Source organism: Aethalodelphis obliquidens, unplaced genomic scaffold, assembly GCF_003676395.1.
Source record: "Aethalodelphis obliquidens isolate GAN/ISIS:26980383/991018 unplaced genomic scaffold, ASM367639v1 scaffold69, whole genome shotgun sequence".
NCBI lineage: Eukaryota > Metazoa > Chordata > Mammalia > Artiodactyla > Delphinidae > Aethalodelphis > Aethalodelphis obliquidens.
In genome coordinates, this window is record NW_020838013.1 from 9,846,321 (window position 1) to 9,868,404 (window position 22,084).

Consider the following 22,084-nt stretch of genomic DNA (forward strand, 5'->3'; position numbering starts at 1 on the left):
GTTCCCTCAGACCCTTGGAAGGTGGGAAAGAGAAGAAGCAGTGTTTCTGTGGCATTAAAAGTCGGAATGCCAAATAAAGACATTGAAAAAGGGAGCAGCTGTGTAGACACTTGGGGGGGAACTAGTGGACTCTTTTCACAGAATGAAAGTGCAAATGCAGACTGTCCTGAGCAGGTTGAGCTGGAGACTGGGGGAGATGGAGAGTCCAGGAGACGGCTGGTCATAGGGATCTTGAGTTTGGATTACTCATGCTCAGAATCTCTTGCTGACTCTGTTTCCTGAGCTCTAACACAGCGTTTGAGGCCCTCTCACCTGTGGCAGAGGCTGCTGGGTGCCCCCAGGGTCCACCTACCTTCTCCCTTAGGAAAAATGATCATACTTCCCGTGCTTCCTTGCAGTAAGGTTGGCCAGGTGACTGGCCAGGTGACTAACCACGTGCGGGATGGAATACCCCCCCAACCTTTGCTCTTCCTGCTGTCTGGGACGTGGATGTGACGCCTGGAGCTTGAGCAGCCACTTTGAACTATGTGATGGGTCCACGCGCCTTCGGTGACAGAGCAACAAGTTAATAACCAGGCGTCTGGTAGGACCGCCTCCAGATGTCACTTATGGGAGAGAGAAGTAAACGGGCTTGTTTAAGCTGCTACTGTTTGGGGTTTCCATCACACCAACCTCAATGCATTTGTGCAGATTTGCTCCATCAGAGTTGCACAGGTTCTGTGCTGCCAGTTCACTCTCGTCTTTGCCACTTCGTAGTTCAGTCCCCGCTGCTGTCACAGCCTGCCATGGGGTCCCGCAAACAGAAATGTGGGTGGGGCCATGTTACCCTGCGGGAACCTAGAGCAAACATGTCAACCATGGGTCTCCACTGCAGGTTTGCCTGGGCTGCACAATGCTGTATCGTGACATCGTGGGTGCCCCCTGTGACACTATGGGTGCCCCCTGCTCTCCTCCAGCTGCCCCCATACTGCTCAGTGTCTCCACCTGTCTTCTCTCCTGGCTCCTGCCCTGTGTCCTCAGCTTCCCAGCAGCTGTCAGAGCCTGGATACCCCACCTCCCTATCCTGCAGGACAGTCCCTCTCAGGTGGCCCAGAGCCTCCTCCAGCTGCTGCCCGCTGGACCACAGGATGTCATAGAACTGCCCTCTCAGTCCTTCATTCCCCACCCAGCCCAGCCAGCCACCTGTCCTCAGGACCCCAAGGGCTCCCCTCCCCCAGCTGGCGTCCACAGAGCAGGGGCTCAGGGAGCTGATTGTTTCTTGCTGGGGTTTGTCTCATCTTCAGTCCTCTGGGCCCCAGTTTCTCCTCTAAGGGAATCAACACTAGACTTGAAAGGGTCAGAGGTTGGGTGCTCTGGAAGGGCCTGGGGAAGGTGCGTCCTGGGGTCAGGGAGAGTGAAGGCGAGCAGGGAGCTGCGGTCATCATCGGGGAGGGCTCCCCTCCGCCTACCGGATGCCAGTCTAACCCCGTAGCGGAGGGGACACTCCCCTCTGCAGGTGAGGCCTCGGGCCTCGGGGCGGGGGCGGGCGCGACGGCGGCGTCCCCAGGAAGGTGCCCCAGGTCCGGGGGACTGGGGGGAGGGTGTGCCTTCTGGCCCGCGGGCCACTAGCTCCTCCCCGACGGCGCCGGGCGGCACAGGGGCCTGAGGAGGGAGGGGAGAGTCGCGCACGGAAGTCGGGAAGGAGCGCCGGGCGGCTTCGCAGCCACGCTCGGGTTCCCACCGGCGCTGGGACTGCCGGTCCCTCCGACCCCTCCGAGCGCGGCGCCCAGCACCGCCACCAGCGTGCGGGTGAGTCCGCTCCGAGCCACGCCCACCCGGACGGGGTCCGAGCCGAGGCCCCTCCGGCCGGCCCTGCCCCCTCACCTGGAGGGTGCCTGGGGCGGCCGCGGGTGGGGTTCTGCCCAGCCCCGGCCGCGGGGAGGCTGGCCGGGCTGGGATTGGGGCGGGACAGAGGAGGGCGGCCCTTCGAGAGTGAAGGGCGTATGCGGGGAGGGCAAGTCCACCCCCTGGGCCCCGAGCCGGGGTTCTTGGGTCCCTCCGGCCCGGCTCTTACACTCACACAGAGTGTGCGGGAAGGCATATCCACCCCTGGGCCCTGAGCCAGGAGGAAGACCCCAGACCTGCCGCTCTGCCCTGAGGGGAGGGGCTGTGGTCTCTAGGGTGGGCTGACCTGGGGATGGGGAGTCCCAGGGTGGCCAGCTGGGTCCTTGGCTCCCTGGGGGTTCTGCCTAGGCAGGGGTGGGAGCCCGCCGAGGGCTACTGGATTCTGATTCTGGGGGCAGAGCAGGAGGCCGTGGGGGCCCTGGGGAGGTAGGCGGGAACATCCTGGAAAGACTTCCTTCCTTCCCTCCCCAGGGAAGAGGTCGGTCTCCGGGGCGGGGGCCAGCCCTTGGGCAGCTGGCGGGGACCCGTGCTGAAGTGGAGAAGGAAAGCGGCCTCCCACTCAGCCCCCTCAGGGCGCTCCCAGGTGTGGGCCAAGCAGGCAGCCTCTCACTCTGCCCCTGCCCTTCCAGAGCCAGCTCTGGAGCCCCGGCTGCTAAGGCTGGCATGTGGGCATACGCTGGCCTGACCCCGAGCTCCCCTGGCTGCCCCTTCCTCCCATGCCAGCCCTGTGCTGGGGTGGAAGGGAGGCGGGGCTGGCAAGGGTGGGTGGGGAGGAAGCCCCTGGTTTGACTGAGGCAAGAGAATCAACCCTTGGAGAAAGACTGATGCACACGGCAGAGAACTCTGTGGCCCCAGCTGGATCTGAGCACACCCTTCCCTGCTCCAGTCCCTTCCATGGCTCCCTGCTGCCCCCAGCTGAAGTCCAGGCTCCCCAGCCGCTGAGAGGCCCTCTGGTCTGGCTTCTGCTAATCCCCAGTCTCACCTCCCGGCAGCTCCCTTCTTGCCCTTTATGCTTCTGAAGAGCTGAAGTGCTGAGTACCGAGTCCCTGGGAGGTAGCACTGAGCCCCTGGACACCAGTTGCCCGCTGCCCCTCGGGGCCTGTCCACACCACAAGGGCAAGCTCCCCTGCCAAGTAGGCGCCTGCTCTCCGGGCCCGTGTCCACTTACACTACGCACTCCCCGTGAGGGCTGCACACAGAGCAAGCTGTGTCTGGGGGTGGATGACCGGACACATGAGACAGAGGGATGGCAGAAGGGAGTGGGTAGGCAGATGACAGGACTCGGAAGATGAGTCAGAGGAGGAAGCAGGAGCTTTCCCGGCGGTCCAGTGGCTATAGGACTCCTTGCTTCCACTGCAGGGGGTGTGGGTTCGATCCCTGGTTGGGGAACTAAGATCCCACATGCGAGGGGGTACGGCCAGGGGAAGGGGGCTGGGAAGGGAAGATGAGGAAGCAGAGCCAGCAGATGGGGCATCCACTGGGGGGGTGGGGTCAGAGGCCGGACGAGCGAGGGCGGGCCTCTCCCTGTTCATGCTGGGCAGTGGGGCAGGAGGGTGCGGAGTGCCGGCAGGGCTGTGCTATGACCCTTGGCGTGAGACGGGCCGTGGAGAGTGACGGAGGCCCACGTGTGCCACATGCAGCTGGGGTGATGTCACACGGGTGCTCCCCGTAGCCCGCAGGGCCAGGACTGCTGGGAGCTGGGTGGCAGTCGCATTTGCCTCTCCGGTGACCTGGAGGCTGGCCTGGGAAGGGACAGACAGGGGCAGGACTCGCCCAGCTCTGGCTCCCAAGGCTGGGAAGGTCTCCCGGGAGCTGCAGCATCATAAGAAGTTTCCTCTTGCGGAGCCAGCGGGTGAGCCCGCTGGGACTCCAGTCTGTACCAAGCCCTGGGTGCATGGCCTGCAGGGGTGGGGGCTGGAAGGCCGAAGGGAGGACAACAGAGAGCCGGGTGCCCAGAGCCTGCCCCCCGTCCAAGTGCAGGGACTTGCTGGGGGTCTGCACATGGCAGGGCTGGGATCCCTGAGGCCAAGAGTGCCAGGGTAGCCCCTGTAGGAACCCTGCAGGAGCCCTGGGGATTGGGAGCCTGATGGGCACACATGGCTTCCTGGGGGTGGGGTCTGATAGACAGGGACGCAGGGGCCCCAGACACCTCGCTTCGGGTGCACCAAGCAGTCTGGTTGGCTGGAGGTGGGGGTGACTTCAGGTGGACCTGGTTCCCATCTGTGAAGGCCTCTTTCCCTGGAGGACAGGTGGACAGATGGACAGCCTGATACTGGAGGCTGTGTCTGTGACCACGGCCCAGAGAGGGGCCTTGCATGTGGCAGGTGGCCTGGGGATGGGGCTGGGGAGCCCAGAGTGTACAGGAAGCTGATGCTCAGGACTTGGTCCCTTTGCGGCTGTGGGGTGTGGGGTGGCTAGACCAGGGCTGGGCAGGGGGCACTCAGACCTGGCCGCTCCTGTGACTGCTCGCCCATTGCCCAGGGGTGACCAGGGCAACCCTGAGGGGTGCATGTACCTTTGCCCTCGGTGGGGGGTGTCTCCCTGTCCAGTGGCCCGAATCAATGGTGGGGGTCAGTGCCCGTAGGACACCTCTGGTCCAGATCACACACCATCCTCCAGGGAAGGTTGCGTTCCCCTTTTCCAAGAGGCTCTGGGTAATGTCCCAAAGCTGTGTGATGTCTCTGGGGAGGGAGGGCTGTCTGGGACCCCAGAGCTGCACCAAGTCCAGCAGCTCAGTTCTGGCGCCGCCTGAGGGCCAGCCTCCCGCTGTCGTCTTGGCGGGTCCCTCACAGGCAGTCTTCCCCAGGCTCCTTCCTGCTGCCTCCTGCCAGGGTGGCTTCCCTGTGCCGTCCCTCCCCGCCCTGGGGTCCCGTCTTCCCGTTCTTCAGCCTCAGGCCAGTGCTCATGTGAGGGAGTCTCTCCTTTCAGCCTCTGTGGGACTGTCCACCAGGGACCCTCGAAGGGTCCTCCTGCAGGAGGTCCCGGGCCTGGGGAGAGGTGGGGCGAGCCCTCATCTTGGGTCTGAAGTCAAGCACGTGAGGATCCGTTTCACTTACGAATTTGTCCAACATGACACTTAGCCCCTAAGGCGGGCAAGTCAGAACCTGCTGTTTGCTCACTGGGAGTAAATGAAGCCTAAAGACCCCCCTCCACTCCCCGCCCCGCCCCCCCACCAACCTGGATGCCAATCCCAGAACCCTCCACTCCACTTGTGCAGTTTTTACAGGTCTGTGAGTTTTCGTAAAGAGTCACAAAGACGGTGCAGGGTCCCCCGTGCCCCGTCGCCTGGGGCGCTGGTCAAAGCTAAGAGCCCGACACGGCCGCCTTGACTCACGTCACCGGCTTTTCCGTGCGTGTCCTCTCCTGTTCCCGGCTCGTGCGGGACCCGCCACGGCATCATCGCCACGTCTCCACGGCCCCTCCTGTCTGTGATGGTCCCTCCGTCCCGCCTTGTCCTTGGCCGCCTGCCTCTGGGGTCCGCTCACTCGGGCTCAGGTGAAAGGGCCTCCGGCGTCTTCTGCTGAGATGGGACTATAGGGGTTTTAGGGTAGGATCACGTACTATCGCATCACATGCTGTCAGGAGGTCCCCGACATCTCAATTACATCACCGTGACCTTGACCTTCATCACCTGGGTGGGGGGCATCTGCCAGGTTTCTCCTCTGTAGGGTGACTCTTTTTCCCTTTCACGCTTCCTTCATTAGTCACTGAGTCCAGCCCACCCTCGAGAGGGCGGAGTCTGCACCATCCTCCGGAGGCAGTAGCATAGGATGTGTGAGGTTTGTTAATGCTGCCGCAACAGTTAACAAAGAATCGGGGAGACTCAGGGGCTCGGCACCATCCGCTTCCCCCTTAAGGTTCTGCCCGCTGGTTTTAGTGTCCGTCCGTCTGTCCGGGACGTGCCTGCAGCAGTCGCTCCTGCACAGTTCTCACTGGACTTACTTTTAGGAAACTCAGTACCGTGTCACACTGGTCCCCAGCGCCCTGCGTGCAGTGGTGGCCCTCATGTTCCTGTTGTGTGTGCTCATAGCACAGTGTTTTCATCCATCTGCCTACCGATGGGAATTTGGGTTATTTCCACAATTCTGATATGAAATGTGCTGCTGTGAGCACCCTTGTCTGTCTCCAAAGGTGGCTGGCCCAGGGTGTAGTGTCTGGGACGGTCAACTTAGTTTCCCAAGTTCCAGCACCAATGTGTGAGCCACATCAACACATGGGGATTCTGCTGAGTCACCGGGCTTTTTTTTTTTTTTGACGTATAGTTGACTTACAACATTATAGTGGTTTCAGGTGATTTACAATATTATATTACATTCAATATTTTTATAGATCACCCGGGCTTTTTTTTTTTTAATATTTATTTATTTATTATTTATTTTGGCTGCTCTGGGTCTTAGCTGCAGCAGATGGGATCTTCATTGCAGCATGTGGGATTTAGTTGTGGCATGCATGTGGGATCTAGTTCCCGGAGCAGGGATCGGACCCGGGCCCCCTGCACTGGGAGCGTGGAGGCTTAGCCACTGGACCACCAGGGAAGTCCCACCCAGGCTTTTTTTTTGGGGGGGGGGCGCACCAAGCGGCATTGGGGATCTCAGTTCCCCGACCAGGGATTGAACCTGGGCCACGGCTGTGAAAGCACTGCATCCTAAACACTAGACAGCCAGGGAACTCCCACACCTGTGTTTTTAGAGCTGTCTGGCCGTAAAATGTTGGCTACCAAATGGTGGAAGGTGGTGCCTCTTGGTCACCTGGCCTGCGTTTCCAGATGGTTCCCTAGCTCCATGGTTTCAGCTTCTGAGTGCCCCTCTTTTGTGAAGTGTGCCCACTTTAAACTGGGCTGTCTGCCTTTTCTTATGAATTCTGGGAGCTCTTTGTATAGATTTCCAAACCAGCCTCTGCCGGCCGCTTGTGCTGTAGCCTCGGTGCACGCACTCAGCCCCACCCGGAACTACCCCTTTGCTACCAGAGCACCCAGCCCAGGAGGTGCTTGTCTGCTGCAATGAGCCCCATCCTCCGTCTGCTCTTCACCCCCAGGGAGAAGAGAGCCTCCGGATCCTGGTGGGGACCGAAGGGGACAGCCCCCTGCAGATGGACATCAATACCACTGAGGTGAGTCTCTGCTTGAGTCTCTCCTGGGCTTGGTCCCACCTACTGCCCCATGGCCCGCACCTGGCCCGCCCTGGTCCCCAGTCCCAGTCCCCACACCTCTTGCTTCTAGACTGAGGCCTCCGAGCCATGGGACTATGTCGTTGTGGCTGATCACTGCACCCAGAGAAACCCCAGGCAGGTCCAGCGGCAGCAGCAGTTCCTGGAAGAGCTCGAGAGGAAGGGCTTCTGCTACAGGGTGGGCGGGCTGAGGGCCTCGCCTGGGCGCAGGGGTCACGTGGGACTGGGCGGATCCCGGGGAGGTGTCTGGGGAGGTGGGCTGAGGCCTCGTGCAGGAGAAGGATAGGAGGGGATAGGCCATTGGCTTTGGATGAAGGGGAGGGTCCCAATGTGGAGTAGAGGGTCCCATGCTGTCCCCCACCCTCAGGCGAGGGAGGACCAGGCGAAGGTGTTCTTTGGGATCCGAGCTGACAACCGGGTCTTTGACCGGTACCGCAGACTTCTCATGGAGCCCGAGGCTACCGCCCCCAGAGGGGAGCTGGCCAGGCCAACTTCCATCCCAGCCACCACCAGGTGAGAGGCTGGCCCAGAGTGGGGCCAGGAGGACCCCTGCCCGCCCACATGCCGGTCCAGACAGGCAGCAAGGCTCCCAGGAGTGGTCCCAGGGTGGAGGGCCCAGGGGGCAAGGGTCTGTGAGTCAGTTTCCATGTCTGTAATACGGGAAAATGACAGTTCTCACCTCTTGGAGTGTTTGAAGGTTACATGTGACTATGCCCCCAGATGCAGAATAGAAACCAGCCTTAAAGGGTGGGCAGAATTTGGAGAGGCTGAGAGGATCCTCCCAGCTGTCCCTCCTAGGCTCTGAGGTCATCTCCCTGGATTCACATCCTGACTTCTTTCCTCCAGACCAAATGCCCCTCCCTGGACATCTATCCCCTGCTTCCCAGGCATCCAACACCTCCTCTCTCTCCAAGCACCTGCTTCTCCCCACCCCGATCCTCTAGGCCTCCAAGCCAGCCCACCTGCCCTCCCCACAGCCCTCCTCCATCATCTTCCTGGCTCCAGCCCCGGCCCCCTGAACTCATCTGGGGCCCGATCAGGGAGACTAGTGAAGAACACTCCTGGAATTTGGATACGAGGCAGTGGAGGGGGGCTTCCTGTGAACACAGAAGGACTGGCCGGTCTTGGGAGGACACATGAATAGAGGCATCTTGATGGGGCCTGAGAGGAGCAGGCTGTGGGGAGTCCCCTGGACACTCAGGGGGACTGTATAGTCAGATGCCCGAATGTGCCGCTTCCTGGCTGTGTGGCCTTGACCAAATTACTCACTCTCTCTGAGCTTCAGTCGCCCCATAGGCAAAATGGCTCACAGGGGTGCAAAGAGGATTTGTGCACATAAAGAGTGTGCTCTCGACGTGTGGGGGCTCCAGGTGGGACGGGTGATTGGAGGTGGGAGGTCTGGGAGGGATCTGGGAGAGACTACTGCAGGGCTGAGCATCGGGGCCCTGGGAAGAGAGAGACCACCCTGAGGGAGGCCCACCTTGGAACCATGGCACAGCTAGACCCTGGGAGGATTTAAGGAGGTGGGCTCCCAGAGGAGTCCTGGATTCTGGGCTCTGGTCAGGTGGTCTGGGGGTTCTGCTAGGACACAGAGGACCTGGCCAGATAGAGGGCCATCCTGAGCCAGCTCTTGTGTTCCAGAATCCAAATTGTCAACTTTGTGCTGAACAGCAAGATGGCAGCTGGTGGTAAGGACTGGATGGCAGCAGCCCACCAGGAGGGGCAGTCACACGGGGAGAACGGGACAGGGTCCTCCCTCACCCCTCACTCCCTTCTGACCCGAGAATCCCTGTGACCACCAGACACGCTCCAGGATTTGGTGAAGGATGGGGTCTTTGAGGCCGTGTTTCCCCTACACAAGGTGAGTGGTGGGCCGGCTGGGAGAGGACCTGAGGGCAGGACCTGAGGCAAGAAGCTCTCACTGTCTGTCGCCTGTGCTCAGGGGGAGGAAGACCTAAAGAAGAAATGGGCCTGGTGGAGAAACATGTTCCAAGAGCAGCCAATTGGTGACATCAGGTACTACTGCCCCCCGCGGACACACCTGCGCCCCCCGCGGTTATACCCACGCCTCCAGCAAACTGCTGTGCGGACTCCCATTTAGACACACGTTTAGATGCCCTCAGTACAGACGCTCCTTGCCCGCCCCGCATGTGGCATGCCTCACCCCGGCGTTGGCGGTGGACGGTCACCCCTGCTGGGAGTGGCCCTGACGGGACGGCTGTGCCCCTAGGAACTACTTCGGTGAGAAGGTGGCGCTGTACTTCGCCTGGCTCGGCTGGTACACCTACATGCTGGTGCCCGCCGCGGTGGTGGGCCTCATCATCTTCCTGAGCGGGTTTGCCCATTTCGAAGCCAGCCAGATCAGGTGAGGCGGAGTCAGGCAAGGGACGGGACTGGGGGGTCAGGGAAGGGGCAGGACCGGGGTGGCGGAGGTCACGGAAGGGGCGGGGTTAGGGCGGGGTCGTGAAAGGGAGGGACTGAGGGTGGGGAGGAGTCAGGGAATGAGCGGGACAGGGGTGTGTAGGGTCATGGAGGGGGCGGGGTTGGGGTGGAGTCACGTAAGGGGGTGGGACTGAGTGGGCTGGGTGGAGTCAGAAAGGGGGCGTGACTGGGCGGGGTCGTGAAGGGGCGGGGGCGTGAAGGGGCGGGACTGAGGGTGGGGCGGAGTCAGGGAAGGGGCGGAGTCAGGGAAGGGGCGGCCTGGGGTGGGGTCCCCCAGGGGCCACAGGAGGGGCCACAGGTAAGCGCCGCCGACAACCCGGTCCCTGCACCCCCAGCAGGGAGATCTGTGATGCCCACGACGTCTACATGTGCCCTCGCGGCGACCACAGCCCCAGGTACCAGCGGCTCTCAGAAACCTGCGCCTTCGCCAAGGTTTGCGCCGTGGGAGGGGGGGGCACTGCGGCTGCTCGCCCGCGGGGAAGAGGGCCCAGGGGGTCCTCCCAGGGAAGGGAAGGCCGCCCCAGCCCCACGCGCCGCTCTCCCCAGCTCACCCACCTCTTCGACAACGAGGGCACCGTGCTGTTCGCCGTGTTCACGGCGCTGTGGGGTGAGTCGCTGCGGCACCTGGGGGGCAGCCGAGCTCCACACGCAGTGGGGACACGCCGTGAGGCCTCTGCTTTCTCCCGGCTGCAGCCACCGTGTTCCTGGAGTTGTGGAAGCGGGAGCGAGTCCGTGTGGTCCTGCAGTGGGACCTGTACGGGTGGGACGAGGACCAGGTGAGGCTGAGCCAGGTGACCAGGCCCAGGGCCCACACGAGTCTGCTGTGTCTGAGGGGGTCCCCATGTATGAATCGCGGTTCCCGTGGGTGAGGAGTCCCGTGTCTCAGGCGTGTCCGGTGCCGTCCACAGGAGGAAATGGTGCTGGGGCTCATTGCCTGCCCTGACTACCAGCCCCGGCTACGCGCGGAGTACCGTCATCCTCCTGCTGTCTCTGTTGATGGTACTCCTGGGGCGCCCCTGGAGAGCAGGTGGGGCGGCCCCCGGAGGCCTGCCCATCCTGGCCTCCCCGACCCCCGCCAGATCTGCCTGATGATAGGCATGGCCCACGTCCTGGTGATCTGCCGCGTCCTGCTCGCTGCCCTTTTCAGCTCCGCCTTGCCCTTCCTGGGAGAGCAGGTGACCACGGCCGTGGTGGTGACCGGGGCCCTGGTTCACTATGTGAGAGCATCCTCGTCATGACCAAGGCAGGGGTCGGGGCAGGGCGAGGGTGCCGGTGGGGGTGCGGCTCTGCTGAGGTCCGAGGTGAGCCCTCCGTCTCCCCTCCCACAGATCAACAAATATGTGGCACTGAAGCTTTGTGACTTTGGTGAGAGGAGGGCCCCCCTGAGCCCCTCTCTGGCTACTGGAGGGAGGATTCAGGGCGGGGATCTTGGAGCCCTGGGGTGGGGGAAGGGGGCCTACGAGAGGGCAGGGGCTCGCACCTGGGAGACAGGTGGGGGTCGCAGGTGTCCCGGAGTTGTCAGGATAGGGACAGGCTGGGCGCGGGCTGTCATCGGGGTGAAGGATGGGGGAGGGACGGCCCCACATCTCATTCCAGAGAAGCCCAGGACCTTCTCAGAGCGAGAGAGCAAGTTCACCATCAAGTTCTTCACTCTGTAGTTCTTTGCTCACTTCTCCTCCCTTATCTACATCGCCTTCATCCTGGGCAGGTAAGGGCCACCTGCTCCCACATGCCTCCCTCTAACTCCTTTCTCCCCACCTTGAAAATAGAAATACCTGTTCTTTTTGATTTTTAAAATTAATCATGCTCAGAACACCTGGAAACCCAGTAAAGAAATATGTGAAGGAAGCCCACAGTGAACCCCCAACTGTCCAATCCTCGTCCTCAGAGATGACACTGTAACTGTTTGTTGGGTCTTCCCAAACTTTTTCACACATTTAAGTACACACACATACACCTATTGACATGAGTGATTTTGTCGTGTAAATAATTGTATCTGCCTTACACTGAAAACGTACTATGGGCGTTTTCCATGTCTGCATGGGCGGTGAGGGTTTGTTTTTAAAAACATACTATGGGCGTTCTTTTGTGGGATGCCCTTGCATTTATTTAACCACTTCAGTTGGTGGACATTCGGGTTAATTCCAGTTTTGAGGTTTATAAATAAAGCTGCAGTGGGCATCCCATGTAACACACATGCACGTGCACATGCACACACTTCCCCTCACCTTCCTAATTAATGAAATGAACAGTTTTCGTTCAATCAACATATCTTTTCTTGTCTTTTCTGAAGAAAATAATTCCTCTATGTGTTCTCTATGTTTGTTCAAATGTTGTAAGTTACACATATACTGCCAATTAATCCCAAACTCTCTAGCAGAACTTTATTTATTTGCAAAATTTATTTACTCAATTATTTATTTATTTTTGGCTGCGTTGGGTCTTCAATGCTGCGTGCGGGCTTTCTCTAGTTGTGGCGAGTGGGGGCTACTCTTTGTTGAGGTACCCGGGCTTCTCATTTCTCATCGCGGTGGCTTCTCTTGTTGCTGAGCACGGGCTCTAGGTGTGCGGGCTTCAGTAGTTGCGGCACACGGGCTCGGTAGTTGTGGCTCGTGGGCTCTAGAGCGCAGGCTCAGTAGTTGTGGCGCACGGGCTTAGTTGCTCCATGGCATGTGGGATCTTCCCGGACCAGGGCTCAAACCCGTGTCCCCGGCACTGGCAGGTGGATTTTTAACCACTGCGCCACCAGGGAAGTCCCTCTAGAAGAACTTTAGAAGAAACCAACTCCTGCCAGTATGTTCAAAGACTTCATGAGGTCCTTGGAGACGCCCTCGTGGCATCTGTCCCCTTCTCTTGGGGCTGTGCTTGGCCCTTTCATCCTGGGAAGCCCCTCACTCTCTGCCGTGTAGGATCCCAAGTTTTTCAGTGGCTTCCTGTGAAAGGGTACATGGGAAATCATATGTGCTGAGTTTCCTCTTTATTGGGGGCCTGACTGAGCGTCTGCTGGAGAGAGTTCTAAGTTGGATATGGTTTTCCTCAGACTTCCGAAGGGTATTTTGGTTTCCGGCTTCCAGCGTTCTGTTCCGCAAGTCTGGCGTTAGTGTTCTTCCAACTCTCTGTGCATCTTCTCACTGTCCCCCGTCTTCTGGAATTTCTCAGCCGTGTGACTTGGTGGGTCTTTTTCAGTCGACATGCTTCGGTAATTCACATCTCTCTCCTCCACACGCCAGCTTTCCTCTCTCTGCCGGCTGATTTCCACCATCACACAAACATGCTGTCACAGTTCTTTCCGGAAGTCTTCTCATCGGCGAACCTGGTTTCTGGTTCTCCCGCCTCGCGCTTCTGCCTCCCCGGTACTCTGCCTCCTGGCGCTGACCTTTGCTCTCCTGCTGACCTCGGAACGTCGCCTGGCCCCAAACCCTGGTCCCTCAGACTCCGCTCTTCCCTTGCTCCCCCTCCATAGCCGTCGCCACCCAGGACGTGACGCACATTTATTTGTTCACTGTCTCTCTCAGAAATGGCAGCTCCCCAGGGCGGAGGGTAGGGCGCTTGTCCTTTGCTGAATGCTCAGCTCCTGCAGCCGGCCACGCGTGCAGAATCAATGCTGGTCAAATGGAAAGAAATTACCGGGTACTCACTGGGCCTGGAGCCTCAGGGCCTTCAGTTTTGAGAGATTTTCTCATGTACCTGATAGTCTCCTGCTTCAGCTCCCTCTCCTCCCTTCTGAGGAATTCTTTTTGTTTGGAAATTGGACCTTCTGAATTGATCATCTACTTTTCTTGGCTTTTTTTCTCCCATTCTCTTCCAGTTTCTTGGAGTTTTTCTCAGCTGTTTTCCAACCCTTCTACTGAACGTTTCGCTTCTGCTTATGTTCTCATTTCAGAGCACTCCTTTTGACATGTGCAGATTCTTCACAGCCCCCTCTTCATGTCACCTGGACACCAGGGCTTTTCTTTTCTGAGGATGTGGCCTCTCTTTTTCCCTTCTACTCTGGCATTTCTTCTGTTCCTTTCGAGTTTCTTTGATGCTCTTTCTTTGATTGGTCTCTGATTCTGGTGTTAGAGACCCCCCCCCCGCCTTAGATGTCTTTTATTCTTGGCCACCTGTCCGTAATTGAGAAAGGCGTGTGCCAGTGGCTTTGCTCTGGACTATGTGTCTCCTGTCGGGACCTCTTGCTGTGTCGGTTCCTGAAGGGGAATCCCTGGTCTCCTGCCTGGAGGCAGAAGGATGCCCGTCAGTATGCTGGGAGCCCAGCTGGGGAAGGGACACTGTGGGGTCTCAGTGTCCATTGGCCCAACCCTGCGATCTGAATCTTTGGTTGTTCAACCCCCTAGAAATGTCTTTGTCTTCTTGTGTGTGTGTCTCTTGTGTGTGTGGGGGGGTGGATTAGGGGTTGGATAGGAGGCCCAGAGGTTCAGCCGGGCCTGCCTCCCATCCAGTGGGTGCTCCCAAGCTACCAGAGGTGCCCAAGTCCTGGGGTGTTCCAGGCTCTTGGGCAGGGTTGTGTTGCTATTCAGACGTCTTCCCTGCAGGCTTAGATCCAGCCTGATGTCTCAAGTGGGCTGCAGGCCTCCCCAGTTCCCTTCCATCTCCGAGGTGATGCCTGGCAGTGGGTGTGGGCAGCCAGCCATTTTAACTGGGAGTCGGCAGTGCACATTTAAATTGAGAGACGTTGCTAAAGCACCCTCCAAAAATGCTGCGCTGACTCACAAAGCCACACACTGTGTACGGGACTGCACACTCCACGTTGGTCTGATGAGCAAAGACCTTAAAGGTGCGTTATTAAAACCTATTAGTGAGAATCCAGCATCTTTCCAGATATTTTTTGGCCATTAAGTTTCTTTTCCTATAAGTTGTTCATATCATCTGAGCATTTTTATAACATCAAGGTCAAGTGGATTCTCCTCTGACTCATCATGTCACATTTTACTGTGCTTCTTATCTGACCGTTCTTTGTTGTGCAGCTCTTTATTTTTCCTGTTGTTTTTAATTGCCTTTTTTCCTCCTTGCCTGTCTTTATCTTATCAAGGTTATCCAGCCTCTCCATGTCAAACTGCCTATTGCATGGAGTCTCTTTTCTCCCAGAGACCCTCCATTCTCCCCACACTGGGCTGGTGGCGCTCCATGCCTCCTGCATACCTGTCTCCCTGGGACTTCAATCTGCTGCTTTCCTGGGTTAGGACCATCATTTCCTGGACTCCCAAGCCTTGGGAGTCTTTCTTGATTTTTGCTTTCATTTATTTTGAGAAGGTATATCGGAGAGGTAAACTCTCTGAATTCATGTATGTCTAAAGGTGTCATGTTCTACTGTTGCACAAGATTGACATGGCTGGGTATAGAAATCTAACTTCAAAACACTTTTCCCTTCTAGAACTTTAAAGACATTGCTCCATTGTCTTTGAACATGCAAAATGGATGATAAGAAATGTGCAGAAAATCTGATTTTTGTTTCTTCCTAGTTGACCTAGAAGCTTTAGGATCTTCTCTTTAAACAGGGGAACAATCTAAGGTGGGTCTTTTCTTCACGCACTGTGCTGGGCAATTGTTGGCACCTTCCGATGAAACAGCCCGTGTCCTGCTTAGGCTCACTACGTTTTCTTCTGTTTTTCCTTAGGTTGTTTTTAATTTTTATTGGAGTATATGGTTGGTTTACAATGTTGTGTTAGCCTCCACTGCACAACAAAATGAATCAGCCATACACATACAGATACCCCGTCCCTTTTGGACTTCCCTCCCATTTAGGTCACCACAGTGCATTGGGGAGAGTTCCCTGTGCTCTGCAGTATGTTCCCATCAGCTGTCTATTTTATACATAGTGTCTATAATGCGTATGTGTCAGTCCCAGTCTCCCAGTTTCTCCCACCCCACCCCTTTCCCCCTTGGTATCCATACATTTGTTCTTTACGTCTGTGTCTCTGTTTCTGTTTTGCATATAAGATCACCTATACCATTTTTCTAGATTCCACATATATGTGTTATCATACGATGTTTTTCTCTTTCTGACTTACTTCACACTTACTTCACTCTGTGTGCCACTCTCTAGGTCCATCCACGTCTCCACAAATGACCACATTTCATTCCTTTTTATGGTTGAGTACTTTTCCATTGTATGTATGTACCACATCTTCTTTATCCATTCCTCTGTTGATGGACATTTAGGTTGCTTCCGTGTCCTGGCTATTGTAAATAGTGCTGCTGTGAACATTGGGGTGCATGTGTTTTTTTGAATTGTGGTTTTCTCTGGGTATATGCCCAGTAGTGGGATTGTTGGTTCAGGTGGTAGTTTTATTTTTAGTTTTTTTTGGTTTTTTTCCTTAGGTTTTTAAAAATATTTTTTTCCCCTCTGCTGTCTATGGAACGCCTGGTCCTCTTGGGTTTCTTATCTTTTTCTCTCATATATTCCATCTCTGTGTCTTTACATTCCACATCTGGAAAGATTTCCTTCACTTTGTCTTTTTGCCTTTTTTTTTTTTTAATGTTTATTTATTTATTTATTTGGCTGCACTGGGTTTTAGTTGTGGCACGTGGGATCTTTAGTTGTAGCATGCGAACTCTTAGTTGCGGCATGTGGGAGCTAGTTCCCTGACCAGGGATTGAACCCCGGCCCCCTGCATTGGGAATGTGGAGTCTTAGCCACTGGACCACTAGGGAAGTCCCTGTTTTCTTTTTTTAAGTTTAACAGTTAAAGTCTTAATTTCCAAGAGGGTTTTTATTTTTTTATCCTTTTATTTTTTTAAAGTGTCCTTTTCTTGTTTCCACAGATACAGTACTTTCTTGAGGATATCAATGTTCTTTTTTCCCCTTAAGTTCTCATCTGTTTCCTCATTATCTCATTTCCTAAAGGTCCATCTTCCTGTTCCTTTATCGTAGTCCTTCTCTTTTGTACAGCTGGTTTTCCTCGTGCCTGAAGATTTGTAGCTGTCCGTTCATACTGAAGAACGAAGGACTGAGTAGGTTTTTCCTGGCAGGATGGGATATGTCTTTATAATAACTCACGTCTGCTGACACTCACCCGTTCTATCATAAGGGCCTCACATTCATCAGCTCTAATCTGCACAACAGCCCTATGGGGTAGGGAATCTCTAAACCCCATTTCACAGATGAGTAGACCGAGGCACAGAAAGGTTAAGTCGCACAGTCAGCAGGCGGTGGGGCAGATGGAAGCCTGAGTCTGGCGCCTTTCGTGTACTGGCCCTGCATGTGGCATCCCTGGGAGGAGAGGGCAGGAGCCTGTGCAGCCACTCGTGTTTCTCTGGAGGTGGTTCCTGTTTCGTCACGAAGGTTATCAGTGTGTCTGTTTATAGTTCCTGTTTTTCATGCCGTGCTCAAAAAGGCCTCCCCTCCTCAACATTAAAAACATGTTCAGGGGCTTCCCTGGTGGTGCAGTGGTTCAGAGTCCGCCTGCCGATGCAGGGGACGCGAGTTCGTGCCCTGGTCCGGGAGGATCGCACATGCCGCGGAGCGGCTGGGCCCGTGAGCCATGGCCACTGAGCCTCGCGTCCGGAGCAAAACAAAAAAAACCAAAAAAAACGTTCAGCTGTGATTTCCCTTAGATGCTTATGGTTTCAACATTTTAAACATTTAAATCTTTGATTCACAAGGAATTTGTTTTGCTGCAGGCGGCAAAGGAGGGAAGCCTGTTTTGTTGTTTTCCAAGTGACAGCCAGTTGTCCCCAAACCATTTGTTGACTGTTCCATCGCCACCACCACCCTTCTGTCACACAGTAAGTTCCATCATGCACTTGACTGTTTTGGCGCTCCGTGGATTCTGATGGCTCTGGTCTAGTACATTTCTGTGTCATCACTACTGTAATGCTTTCCTGTCAGATAGGTCTGGCGTTAATTTTCTTTTTCTCTTCTTTTTCACTTTTCCTTTTCTGTAGTTATTTACGTGTTTATTCTTCTAGGTGAACTTTAAAATAATGTTTGTCAAACTCCATCAAAATTCTGTGGGATTTAGCTTAAGACTGCAGTGAAATTATACATTCTTTTAGGGAGAATTGACATAGATACTGTATTAATTTTCTGTTGCTGGCCACAACTTAGTGGCTTTAAACAACACACATTACGTACAGTTCTCGAGGCCAAGAGTCCAAAATGGGTCTCACTGGGCTAAAATCAGGGTGTCAGCAGGGCTGTGTTCTGTCTGCAGGCCCTCAGGGAGAGTCCACACTCTTGTTTTTTTCAGCTTCTAGAGGCTGCCTGGCCCGCTCCGTCCTGTGTCTGCAAAGCCAGTGGTGTCAGGCTGGGTCCTTCTCATCCTGCCATCTCTCTGGCTCTCCCTCTTACTCATTTAAGGACTCTGGTGATTACAGTGGGCACACCCAGATAATCCAGGATTCTCTCTCCATTTTAAGGTCAGCTGATTAGCAACCTTAATACCACCTGCCATGTCAGATAACATATTCACAGGTTCCAGGAATTAGGATGTGGTATCTTTGGGGGCCTGACATTCCACCTGTCACAAAAATACAAGCGTAAGTTTTTCTATCGAAGAACAAGTTTCCTCTATTCAAGTCTTGTTTTAATGTTCTTTAGCTGTGTTATAGTTTTCTTCTTATGGGTCCCCCGTATTTCCTGTGAATTTCACTCTATTTTATAGTTTTTGCCGCTATCTGCGACAGATATTTCCTCCTGCTACATTTCTCAGTGGTTTTGTTGCACCTAGGAAAGCAAAAGGGAGTTGAGTTTGATATCAATTTTATATCCACTCTGAGCATTTTTCAGATTTATCTGCCCAATCGTTCAGTTGATTTATTTTGGTTTCCCAGATATATAATCGTATTTTCTACAACAAGTTTTTCCTTTGCAAAGTTACACCATTCTGGAATAGTAGTTGTCATGAACTGTAGTAACAGGAGTGCTTGCAGGACTTCACCATTGAGCATAATAAGCCCAACGTTTGGTTAAATATACCTTTTTTATCATGGAAATCAGGTGATTTAAACACAAAGTAGCCCTGTGTGCACAGTTACCTGGGGAGAAACTGAGGCCCCTCCTCACAGCCTTTCCTGAGCCTGTGAACAGCTGAGAGGTCCCCGGCGGTCCTGCGTGCACGCAGGCCTGTCTGGGTTAGCCTCTGCTCACCTGTGGGGCGGGTCTCCTTCCTTCCCCTCCAGGCCCCACTGCTCCCCAACTCCCACTCCTGTCCTGCCCCCTCTCTCAGCCTCGCTGCCCTTCCCATGATCAACGGTAACCCCGGGAAGTTGGTGCGCCTGGCAGGGCTGTGGAAGCTGGAGGAGGTCAGTCTGTCCGGAGGCCTTACTGCCCTCTTCCTGAACTGCCCCAACCCCCTGGTCACCCCCAGGCCCCGTGCCTGACCTCTCACCCTTGCCCCCGCAGTGCCATCTCAGCGGCTGCATGACAGACCTGTTCGTGCAGGTGGCCATCATCATGGGTCTGAAACAAACGCTCAGCAACTGCATGGAGTACCTGGGCCCGTGAGGACCACCCTCCCTCCCGGGGCGCCACTCTCACCACAGGGAGCCCCCGAGCCCACAGGACCCCACCTCCCAGAGCCAGCAGTCCCGAGGGGTCCTCAGCCCCCTCCCCGTCCCCCACCCGGTCCTCCTCGCTCGCAGATGCCTGGCCCACAAGTGTCGCTCCATGCGAGCCACGTCCCAGGACCCCGAGCTGAGGCACTGGCGGCGCAACTACCGCCTGAACCCGGTCCACACCTTCAGCCTGTTCGAGGAGTTCATGGAGATGAGTATGCAGGGCGGGGCTGCTGGGCGGAGGGGCGGGCACCGCGCGGGGGCCCGCGGTGACGACCCCCACCCCCAGGGATCCAGTAGGGCTTCACCACCGTCTTCGTGGCCGCCTTCCCTCTTGCCCTGCTGCTGGCGCTCTTCAGCAACCTCGTGGAGATCCGCCTGGACGCCATCAAGATGGTCCAGGTGCAGCGGCGCCTGGTGCCCCGCAAGGCCAAGGACATCAGTCAGGGGCCCGACGGGGCGGCCTGAGGGCGGGCGCTCCAGCCATGGGGGCATGAGCCGCGAGGCACGCTGGGGCCACGCCAGTCCCCTTGAAACCACCGCTCTGAGCCATGGGGGCAGGGCTCAGGCCCCAGGAAGAGGCGGGGCTGGCAGGCACCTCGCAGGCCTTTCCCCCCCAGGGGTCCCATTGAAGGGCCAGCTGCCGCCCTGCGGAGGCCGTGCAGAACGGCTTGACTCTCAGGGAGCTGAGGGAGAGGGGTCCAGCAGCTGGGCACAGGGACTGAGAGCAGGTGGCCTTAGTCACCTTGACTGGCCTCGCTGAGGTGGACAGGTGTCAGGGATGAAGCCAGGAGTTGTGGCGTTGGACATAGGCAGTGGGAGAGAGAAGTGTGAGGGAGACTTGGGACCAGGTTAAGGGGGTCTGCCCTGGGGAGGGGACCCAGGAGGTGGAGCAGGCCTGGGGGCAGCCGAAAGGTTCAGGCATAAGATGGGGGGCGGAGACCTGAGCCCCTCCCTGTCCACGTCAAGAAGAGGGGTGCAGGAGAGTGGAGGCTGCTCTCTGTTGGCCCTGGCCCAGGTCTTCCTCATCACGGACCTGGCCCTGCGGCTGCCACAAGCAGAGACATGATGAGGCCCTTGACCATCCAGGCTCCCAGCTTCAGGGGATCACCAGAGGTGGGGGGGCAGGGGGCGGGGAGACAGTGCAGGCCTCACCCCCTGCCGTGGCCCAGGGACCTGGCTGCAGGTGCTGGCGATAATCGGCGTGCTGGCCGTCACTGCCGACGGGATGGTCATCGCCTTCACATCTGAGTTCATCCCCCGAGTGGTGTACAAGTACCGCTATGGCCCGTGCCGACAGGGGGCCCACCCTGCAGTCGAGTAAGGGGACACCGCCACACAGACCCTGTCCAGAGACCCCTGGGAAACTGGCCCAACCATGGCCCAGCCCCAGGGGACCCCAGGGAAGGGCTCAATGCTAACAGTATTGCCTGGGGTGGGCTGCCCTCCCACAGCAACCTGCAGACCCTGAGTGGACCCCGGGAGTGCTGACTGGGACCCCAGTAGGGGGTTAACGTCCCAGAACCAGCTGTTTTCTGAGCAAGTGATACTGGAATGGCTCCCCTTCCAAAGGCAGACCCTTAGTGGTCTGCATGCTGTCCTCATCCAGTTCCTCCAGCCCTGCAGGGGGACAGGTCTCCAGGGGTAGGTCTCCCCCAGGAAGGCTGGCAAGGAAGCCTCGGCCCCTGGCAAGGAAGGCAGGTGGTGGCCTTCAGCTTCCCCCAGGGGCTCCTCTCCCATGTACAGAGACGAAGGAGGGGGGTCTGCACTGTGGCCCACCCTGATGGCCCCCACCAGGCGGGGTCGGTTACAAGCCAGCACCCCAGAAGCCTGAAGGGACCACACCAAACTCCTCTCCCCCTCCCCCCAGCTGCCTCACAGGCTACGTCAACCACAGCCTGTCCGTGTTCTACACCAAGGACTTCCAGAATCCTGTTGAAATAGAGGGCTCAGAGAATGTGACTGAGTGCAGGTTTGGACCCCCATCCCCTGTGAGCACCCTCTGAACTCCTGACTCCTGACCTCAGGTGCTCCCCACCCCAGGTACTGGGACTGTGGCACCGCTCAGAACTCCAACTTCACTGAGCAGCCCTGGTTCCTCCTGGCCGTCCGTCTGACCTTCCTCATCCTCTTCGAGGTGAGCCAACACTGGGGACAGGCCCCAGGGCGGGGCAGCTCTCTGCAGCCCTCCCTGGGCCCCTGCCCCCTAAAGTCCCTGCTCAGCGCACCTTGACCTCCCCACTCTGGCCCTCCCAGCACGTGGCCTCATGCGTCAAGCTCATTGCTGGCTGGTTTGTGCCTGATGTGCCTCAGTGGGTGAAGAATGAAGTCCTGAAGAGGAAGCACCAGAGACTTGGGGAGGCGGGGCTGCCGGGGCCTGGCCCCGAGTCCCGAAGTACCAGAGACTCCGGCCGAGAGCACAGACATGGAGCAGGCCCGGAGCCGGTCAAGAGGCCAAGTTGCAGAGCTGCTGCCACCACCGCCCACCCCAGCCCCGGCTGTGTGTGTGTGTGGGCGGGCTTTAATTAGACCCGCGTATATGTGGGGGTCCTGGGAGCCCCTGTATATTTGGGGTGTCTGTGAGCTGCACACCTGTCCATGGTCTGGGAGGCCTGTTCCACCTGTGAGGGCTCAGGCTTGGTACTGCCTGACTTGAACTCTGAGTGACCCCTGCCACCCAGAGAACTGGGGCGGGGTTGGGGGGGAACAGTGCAGGCCTGTCCTGTCTTCTCACGCCGTCTTGACAGGAAAACTGGCCCAGTTTCCTGGGCCCCAGATCCTGCCCCACCCCACTGGCTCCCCTCAACCAGCAGAGTTTTCTCTAATAAAATAAAACTGCTTTGTGTTAATTTCTGGGCTTCTGGCCGATTACGTCTGCCCTCAGGGCTAGCTGGGAAACTGAGGCCGTGACGGGGAGAGGCCCGGAATGTGGTAGCCTCCGCCCCGCTCTGATTTTCCGTGGGCTTCCAAGTGAGGGGTGCCTTACAGAGGTCACAGAGGTCTTACCCTCCCTGCACCTCGGGTTTAGGAGCGGGAGTCAAGGCAGGCTTCCTAGAGGAAGACAAAGAGCTTGGGAGGAGGAGCAGAACCGCACCAGG

The 22,084-nt window shown here is 57.0% G+C and overlaps 1 protein-coding gene and 1 long non-coding RNA gene across 2 annotated transcripts; one reads left to right on the top strand and one right to left on the bottom strand.

Moving 5' to 3' along the window:
• The first annotated feature begins 3,352 nt into the window (after window positions 1-3,352).
• On the top strand, window positions 3,353-21,826 carry ANO9 (anoctamin 9). Its single transcript, XM_027090098.1, is given in 25 exon segments — window positions 3,353-5,663; window positions 6,919-6,993; window positions 7,103-7,228; window positions 7,418-7,563; window positions 8,692-8,738; window positions 8,853-8,911; window positions 8,993-9,066; window positions 9,281-9,415; window positions 9,828-9,924; window positions 10,039-10,099; window positions 10,186-10,268; window positions 10,401-10,447; window positions 10,449-10,491; window positions 10,572-10,712; window positions 10,715-10,735; window positions 10,821-10,857; window positions 11,089-11,200; window positions 18,677-18,734; window positions 18,835-18,932; window positions 19,074-19,201; window positions 19,276-19,428; window positions 20,159-20,306; window positions 20,857-20,958; window positions 21,030-21,123; window positions 21,243-21,826. Coding segments are annotated over 25 exon segments (2,367 nt in total). The 5' UTR covers window positions 3,353-5,654; the 3' UTR covers window positions 21,516-21,826.
• LOC113611308 (uncharacterized) lies at window positions 16,183-18,925 on the bottom strand. The gene is made up of 2 exons (XR_003429393.1): window positions 18,814-18,925; window positions 16,183-18,156 (listed from the first exon to the last, which is right to left on the bottom strand). It is a non-coding gene; the product is annotated as an uncharacterized LOC113611308 (long non-coding RNA).
• Window positions 21,827-22,084: the final 258 nt, after the last annotated feature.